The sequence below is a fragment of the Alligator mississippiensis genome, chromosome 7 (assembly GCF_030867095.1).
Source record: "Alligator mississippiensis isolate rAllMis1 chromosome 7, rAllMis1, whole genome shotgun sequence".
In the NCBI taxonomy this organism is placed as follows: domain Eukaryota; kingdom Metazoa; phylum Chordata; order Crocodylia; family Alligatoridae; genus Alligator; species Alligator mississippiensis.
In genome coordinates, this window is record NC_081830.1 from 27,160,853 (window position 1) to 27,169,983 (window position 9,131).

At 41.3% G+C, this 9,131-nt stretch overlaps 1 protein-coding gene across 1 annotated transcript; it reads left to right on the top strand.

The window, feature by feature from the left end:
* The first annotated feature begins 4,210 nt into the window (after positions 1-4,210).
* On the top strand, positions 4,211-8,458 carry LOC106738934 (olfactory receptor 5AN1-like). Its single transcript, XM_019489816.2, has 3 exons — positions 4,211-4,246; positions 4,868-4,938; positions 7,504-8,458. The coding sequence occupies exons 1-3, from the start codon at positions 4,211-4,213 to the stop codon at positions 8,456-8,458; spliced, it is 1,062 nt and encodes a 353-aa protein (XP_019345361.2).
* The last annotated feature ends 673 nt before the right edge of the window (positions 8,459-9,131 follow it).

Sequence of the window (9,131 nt, forward strand, 5' to 3'; positions counted from 1 at the left end):
AGGCAATGCCAATGTGGGTCATTGGAATGGCTTCCATGTTTGGTCCAGAGGCACCAGACCCTAGAACTGGGCAGGTAGCACTGAGGTCTTGGCAGCTACCTATCTCACTAAGGATGTGGAGCTGCTGCTCTACGACCCCTTGGCCTACTGGGAAAGCCACAGCCAGATGTGGTAGGATCTGGCCACAGTTGCCTGGGAACACCTGCCGTGTCTACCAACCAGTGTTCCAAGTCAGAGGGTGTTCAGCATTGCTGGTTGTGACACCCTACCTCACCTCCTTGGTTTCTGCTTTGGTGGACCAGCTGGTGTTTCTTAAGGTGAAACTCCTGCACACATACACATGTAATATGAGTTTTGTTTTGAACAATTTGAGGTACAAGTTCACAGAATCCCCTGAATCTATCTCCTTTAAACTTGACAGGCTTCATGCCCTCCAATGGTGCTACCATCGCTGCAATTTTAAGCTGAATCAGGCAAGAAATGACAAAGTTATAGGCATTTTAGTGAGTCCCCAGTATAGTCTATGGCTGAAGCACCAAAACAGCCCTGAAACTCTGAAACAGTCTCAGCTGGATCAAAATGGAACTGAAATGAATCACTGTCCCTCTGAAATGGCCAAATCTAAAACTGAATTGAAACATAGCCATTTCGCACAGCTCTACTGGGTAGCTAATATGGCTCATGTTTTAATATGACGGCCATTATGATATCACTATTAGGTACCCTATTCTCTCTTGAGGACTTCAAGTGTTGGACTCTGGGCATAGAATCTACAGGACTGTAGCTTACTTCAAAGAGGAACATTTTGACACCCGAGTCCTCTTTTGGATTTAATCTATAGGGTTCAAGACCAGACCTTTCAGTAACATAGTATAATGTCTGGAGTCAAAGGCAGTTAGATAGCACTCCATAAACTCTGTGTTGAGCTCATCCTATTGTATGACTAAAACATTTCTTCCAGAAAGTCATCTCATCTTGATATGACAACATTCAACTCATGACCAACATTTCCATCGGATGTTTACCCCAGTTGTCAATTCACTTTCCATGTTAAAGGTCAAAGCTTATTTAATTTGTATGTCTTTTATTTCTACTTCCAGCTACAGGTTTTGTCTCTCTTTGCTAAGGTACAGATATTTGGTACCTTTACTAATCCATGAAAGGCAGGGAGATAAATTCCTTTCCTCTTACTTTTCACAAAGAGACTTGTGCAGACATCCAACCATTGACTGAGGCCCTCAGGCTTCCAAATTTAAATTTGTCAATTCATATGTGCCCTATGGTGACACTTAGCTGATGTAGTCAAGTAAGTCATGCATATTATTGACTAAATTGCTGTTTTGTTTTCTGTTCCTATGCATCACTCCTATGGCCAGCATTGCCCCTATAATCCCAACCTCCCCTGGAGGCCTTGTGCATAATGCCCTGTACGCTTTTGAAAATATTATCAAATGTGGGTTTTGCATGACAAAAGCTCAATGACCAGGTGAATTCACACCTTAAAGGGGTCATTGAGGAAGTTTGGGGCAGCAGAACCCTGTAATAGGGATATAATTTTGCCCTATTTGTGGTTTGCACTCTGGAAAGTTTTCCAATACTCAACAGAGTTCTCCCCTTTTGAACTCCTATATGGGAAACAACTGTGGGGTATATTGGACCTCCATCAGGAGGCATGGTAGACACAGTGCCCAAGACCCCAGAATAGAGCACAGTATTTTCTCCAATTTAGGGAACATCCAGGTCTTGCAGAAACATTCACCCAGGAATATCTCCATATGATGCAAGAGACTCTGAAGCAACATTATAATAAAAATGCCCAACTTTGGGTATACCAATCAGGGGAGTATATCCTGTGTTTACTCTCCCAGTGCAAAGTAAGCTGTTAACCAAAGAAAGGGGTCCTCTGAGGTTATAAGATGATTTGGGGAGATGGATTATGGAGTTCGCCTACTGGGGAGGTGCCATGCAACCCAACAGATTATGTTTGCATCCTGAAGTCATGGTGGGACTTTGGAAATCCTCAACGCTTCAGTGTGTTTTACAGTTAAAAACTTTCCCCCTGTTGACTACTACACATGTGCACTTCATGACAATACCTACTACTTTCTTTTAAAATCAATAAGATCAGAAATGAAAGCAATATCGCCAGCAGCAAGTCCGTAAGTAGTCTTCTCACTAAGCCCCAATTTAATACACCTCTAAGTTTCCCCAATTCAATCCTATCCCACCTTGATTAAGTCTCTGAAATATGTTTAATTGTACCACTTGTATAACATACCTTCATTTTAATTTTAAGATTAAGTTTCATAAAGCTGACGGGAGGAGGACCACCCACCTCTCTCCTTTATTAACATACGCTTTGTATCAATGTTTTTTTGGGGACACAACCTCACTCAAATGTTTGATCTTAGATGCTTTATGTACAACCTAAGTGCTTTACAGGTGAAATAGAACATAGGTCTACAGGGGTTTTATTGTTCTGGTATGGGGGGTGCAAAAATCTGGAAAATGGGTGGAGCCAACAGCAGCACCAATCTTCCCAGCACTGGGTGCGGGCTGCGCCTAGCACTGGTCCCAGGTGGCAGCAGCAGCCTCCTGTCATCCAGCAGGCAGATCAGGGGCTGCATCTCCAGGAGGAGTCTGTCACAGCCCTGCAGCCCTCCCGGGGGTGTGGGCAGGAACCAGATCTGCCTGCCGGATGACAGGAGGCTGCTGCTTCCAGCTGGGACTGGTGCTGTGGACAGCCCACGTCAAGTGCCAGGAAGATTGGTGCTGCCACTGTCTCTAGCCGGCAGCGACAGCATGCTGTCATCCAGCATGCAGATCCAGAAGGCTGCATCCCTTGGAGGACTGGGGGCTGTGCCAGAATCCTCCTGGGGGGCACAGCCCCAGATCTGCACCAGATGACAGGAGGCTGCTGCTGCTGGCTGGGACTGGCACTGAAGCCAAGTAAGCCCGGCTTCGAAACGTTTCAAAACTTTCGAAGCGTTTCGAGTGCCCTTGTTTCATTTTGAAGCTGTTTCAAAGGCTTTTGTTTCATTTCAGCTTCACTGTTTTGAGCTTGAAACACATCGAAACAGCTTCAAAATGAAACACCTGGCAAAATTTCACACAGCCCTATTGGGTATGTATACTAAAAAAGTTTTACCCTTACACTCTGGAAAATAGGATTTGCAAGAGCCAGACACTTAATGGGGAAATTAAACCAGCTATTAGGAAATGCAGAAGAGAAGAGCATAGATAGAATGACCTTTAGTTGTGGGGCCAGAATTTCTAAGTACCTAAACTACCACTAATATTAAGGCAGAAAGGGGAAGGGATATGACCTGTCACCCAGGAAGTGGGATTCCTAATGTCCAGAGTCTCTTCAACTTGAAGGCAATCAAACCCCTCCTCTGACCTGAGCACTTTTATCACTGAGTTATTGGCTTAGATGGTGTAGCACTTTTCCACTTTTCTCATTGGGCCAGAGACATTTTCTGTAATGATGATAAGACTCGGGAAAGGAAAACCACACAGAGGACAGATGACAACCCTCTAGCCTAGAGCTTCTAGCACTCATGCTGGGAGAAGCTGTTGAGTAAGTCCTCCTCACAAGCCAGTTTCCTGTTCATATCTAGGACCTATTTAATTATAATAGATAAGCAGGCCAGGAGGCAGGGATAAACCTAAGGAAATCCCTTTTCAGTTTTGTTGAACTAAGCAGCACCTACAGCTATGGTTTAAAAGCAAATAGAGAATCCAGCTCTTCCTTTCTTGCTGCTCTTCTGACCATAACTCTACCATCTTTGCCTATAAGGTAGCTCAACTCCTTCTACAGACTTCACTAAGAATGGAGATGCTGGATGCACACCTAGAATCAGTGGGTGAAGCTTCAAAGCTCTTACAGGTTCCTAAATGTCACCATTAGTTGTATAAGAATCATAGGTGCCTAACCATCCCTGTATAGACCAGGTGCCTAATCTTTGAGAGCTGTAATGCCTCAGTGGAGATGTCAATGTTACCAATGTGGATTGTTCTCCAAGTGTAGGTATGGCAATATCCGAAAGTAGCACTGCCAAATGGCTACGTAGTCTTTCCCTGACATGATATACAGTGATATAGTCATGATGGAGAGCCCAAAGGGACCCTGTTATTTCACTGAAGGTAATATTTAAGAATTCTTTTAGGCATATTGAGATTGATTACTGGCAAGGGAAATCCAATAAAAATGGGCAGTGGTTTTGCCAGGCAGAAATCTGTAAGGGTAAATGATTCAAGATAGTACAACGCAATCATTGTAGAGATATTGAAATAACAGGTCTCTCAGCTCATATAATTTAGTGATAGTGTTGATGTGTAGTTACAAAGCATCTGGTCCAGGAGGCTGTGTTAAGGGAGAAGGTACAGAATGACTCACCCCATAACTGTGTGGTGCTATACCACAGGCATATTTCCAACCCAAACATGTTAAGATGAGAGAAAAATCCAAAGACTGGAAATTCCCTTGAGATGAGGGGGCAGTTATTTTTTCCCTGGCCAAACTGGGCTGTGTGGTGCCTTTACCATCACACCTATTTGGAACAGTTCCATTTCTTTTAGTGCAATTCATAAACAGCGAAGGGAATCACCTCAAGACCAGGTCTCTAAGGGACCAAATATTCTTTCTTAAGAACTAATTGGTTATCTGGGCATCAGAAAAAAAAAAAAAAAAAAGAATCCAGCTGGTGATATAGAACTGATTTAAATACATAACATTCGTTTCTGTTTTGGATTACCCCTGCCCATAATGTTCCAGATTTTCCCATTCAGAAAAGCAACAGGGAGTTCTCCTATTTAAAATAACTCAGGTATGTAATTTATTTTTGCTTTCTCTCTATCCTTCTAGTTACAGAAGAGAAGAATGAAGCAGGAAGTATTAACATATCCTATTCCCTGGCATCTTGTTTGCACTCTTAGGTGAGTAATTCATATTGTATTTCTACATAATATGCAATAAAAAATTTACATTGTAAAGGCAGACATGGGAAGTTTAGCATTTCCAGAAGCCTCCATGAATTTGCATACAGCGTAGAGTATAAGAACCTCTAAAATTAAAGGTCAAACTTGGTTTGTTTAATAATTCCCCATATTCTTTCAATCAGAACATGACCTGGGCTTCCTCTCAGTTATTATTTTTTAATTTTAATTTTCAGCTGAAAACTCAATATACCTCCTTCATGTACACTATGGTTTTAATTTATCTTCAGGGTAAAGAGTGTACTTTACCTCCTCTAATGAGAACTTCTTGGAAGGTCCATCTGATACTTTCTTTCTCAACCAAACCATTATACTTAACCCCCACCCCGCAACTGCCCCCATGTCACAAACTATATCTCCAAAGTCCCTTTTGCTGGAAGTGCCAACTTCATCTGCATCCAGAATCTGTCTGTTTATAAGCTATTTAAATGCCTCCTATCTACTCTGATGCTCAGTGGTGTCAGCACACTGATTTACACTATTCCCAAGTAAAAAGGAACTCTTCTTTGTGGGCAACACTGATAGTGGCAGACCTTATTTTACCTTAGAAATAAGGAGGTTCAGCCTCCAGGAGTAGCCTCCATGTAGTAGGATTGGAATGGTTGGTAGCTGTGATGGTCCACAAAATGTCTGAGGGGCAAAGCTTTTTTGTCATATCTATTACTGCACCAACTCCATAGTTGGGAGAGCTGGTAGACTAGTTTTCAGGCATCAAGTGCCCTTTCTCATGCCACTTGATGCCTATAATATTATTTAAGACCTCTCCAGATTATACAGTAGGTCTATTAAATATACTGCAAAAATAAATAAACAAATAAATAAACAAATAAATAAAAACAAAAACTTGCTTCCAAGAGAACCACACGGATATCAGAAAAAAACAGAGATTGATCAGGAGTGTTTAACCTTATGTTGCATCTAAGGGGGGGGGGGGGGGAATCAATTAAATGCATTATACAAAGGGTACTGCTTTGATAGAATTCATCACTTTTTACTATGTCAGGCTTGAAAATAAATGATCCAAACGGGTAAGCTGAATCTACCATTTACTCTCTCAAAAGAGAGGAAAGGAAAGCAGGAAGGTGAGTAGACTCTTGCTCTGGCAAATCAGTCAGAGAAAAGCATTTCAGTGTGAAATAGGTGCTTCTAAGAATGTCCTATCCATGCCTACTCACTTTTTCCCCGCTGTGTGACTGGAAAGGGAGTGGAAATCCAGGGCTCACTCTCTTTTGGACTTGTGTCCATCTCAGTAATCCATTCTCTTTCTGGTTCCCTCCCATCCCAGCACGACGTACGTTTCCTTGCTGGTTGCCCAGTGGAAGAGCTTCATGAGAAGGGTGCTCGGTCCAAATCCTGCCTATAGGACAAGGACAAGAAATTGATCCCTCCAACCCCCTAGACCAGCGTACTAATTGATTCAGCTATTGGACTACTAGCTTGGAGAACCCTCCGTCTCCAGAATGTTTACCTTTCTTTCATGTCTGTTTTTCTCTGACTACACTGTTGGCAACTGCTATGCAGTTCTGTGCCCACCTAAGATATCCCTTCTTGCCTGGGGGGAAGGGGGAAGGATTTAAAGAGAGTTCTAATTATGTAGACACATAAGGACCTGTAAGAAATTCTTAACTATTTAAGATGAAATGGAATTTGATTCTCAGAATTAAATTTTGGCGGTCACTTGTCCTGCAGAGGCTGTAATAGGATTGTTCATGTTGTTCAAGGGGTAAAAAATGTCTTTGAGAGGCATCTCCATCAGGAAATGTAGTTGAGTTAAGGTGCAAATCATTGGACCCCCACCCCTTCAAAGTAAGCATTTGTGAGCAACTAGAATGAGGGTTGTTTCAGTGCTATATAACTCTAGAGTGCTTCTATCCACCATTCATTTGCAATGTCCATATTAATGAAGTAGTGGCCACTTAATCCCCAAGCTTTGACTGAAGTTATCTATTGAAATAACTACTGCTTAGATACTATAATGATAGATCCTGTGAAATTCTCCAGGTATACCAGGTTAGGTATCATAATCAATATCATATTTATATTGGCTTTAATGTTACTGTTATGGTGGTTTTAGCACCAACAAATGAACCAATAAGAAAATAAATAATCTTTCCTTAATCTAACCTTCACTCTCTCTCTCTCCCACTTTTCCCTTACACTTACATAGTTATGTCATTGAGAATACATGTAATTTTCTTCAACCCTTTCTCTTGCTATCATCAGGCAAGAAGTTGGAAATGGTTTACATTTTCTACAAAGAAGCTTAAAAAATAAGCCAAAGACGAGAATAAAACTGAATAATTAAAAAAAAATTTTTTTTCTTTTGTTAGCAAGGGTCTCCTCAGCAGAAATCCATTTTTCCTTCAAAACTATTTGGAAACACAGAGGGTTAGACAGAATGACAAAGCTCTCTATAAAGATATCACATTACCCATAAATGGACAAGTACATATTCTTCATTATAATTGTTTTTCAATATATTTCTATTTTCTTTTCTTCTTCTAGGTCACGGGGTACTGAACAAATGGTCATGGGGAACCAGACAAATGTCAGCTATTTTATTCTGTCTGGAGTTTCCAGTGACCCACAGCTCCAGCCTTTCCTTTTTGTGGTCTTTCTATTTATATACCTTGTAACTGTGGTGGGGAATGGGGCCATCAGGGTGGTAATAAGAGCTGATCCTCACTTTCACACCCCCATGTACTTCTTCCTATTCCATTTATCATTGTTTGACATCTGCTATTCTTCAGTCACTGTCCCAAAGATGCTGCAGAATTTATTGGAGGAGAAGAAAACCATTTATCTCCATGGCTGCATTGCCCAGATGAGCTTACTTCTTTTTGTGGGTGGTACAGAAGTTTTCATACTATCAGCAATGGCCTATGATCAATATGCTGCCATGTGTGACCCACTGCGTTATTTGGGGACCATGAATAAAGAACTGTGTATACAATTGAAGGGTGGTGCATGGGTGATGGGTACATTTTATTCATTAACAAATGCTGCTCCTGCATTACATTTACATTTCTGTGGGCACAATGAAGTGCATAATTTCAATAGTGAACTCCCATCTCTACTAGAAGTGTCCTGCACAGAGACCTTCACCAGTAAGATGGCATTCCTCACTTCAACTATGATTTCAGGTTTGACCTCAATCTCCATCACCCTGGTCTCTTATATCTGCATCATCTCCAGCATCCTGAGGATACGCTCTGCTAAGGGTAGGGGTAAAGCCTTCTCTACCTGCATCTCCCACATCACTGTAGTTGTTCTGTATTATGGGGCAGGTTTGTTTCGATATCTGAGACCTACTCCAGCCTCTTCAGTGGTTCTTGACAGACTCTTCTCCATCCAGTACAGTATCTTAACTCCCATGTTAAATCCTATCATCTACAGCCTGAGAAACAAGGAGGTAAAGGCAGCTCTGGGGAATATACTGCAAAAAATGAAAGGCACCTGAATGCATTTGAATGTTAAAAAAAAAAAATCATACACTAATGGGAACTGAGTTTTTTATGTCCTCATAACATTTAACTGGTTGGTATGGGCATTTAGTCTATAAACAATTGAGTTTTTCATTATCCATAAGAATGTTTTTGCTCTTATGGCTGTTCTCAATCCAACCCTTTATAAAGACACTGTAGGACCAGAGATGCATGAAAGATGCATGCAAGCCAAGAGTGTATGAAATAGCTCACTCTTCATTTTCTAATTTTTATTCTAGGAATGATAATGACTCTTGCAGCTGTGGTTAGAGCTTTGACTTGAAAAAAGCTAATTCCCATCAATCTGTTACTATTCTGGTTCAAGCTGCTTGTTCAAGGAGACAGAGAAAGCTTCATACTGAAATACTCCATTGTCTAGAAGCTATGTCCCTCAACAATGATGCGGGAAATGTGCGTTTGGTTCAATGCATCAAATTAGATTGAGAGGATGGGTTCTTACTAAAGGACATACACCTTCAGGGGAGTGCTCTACACCCTAAATTATTGGTTGGGAAGGGACATCACCATCACTTCCACTTGGATTTTCATAAAAAAAAGAAATATTGACCTAGCTCCATGCGGAGTTGAGAGATGTTAATGACATAGTATGGAAGGTATCCCATGGTGCTGTTATTCTTTAGGGAATAT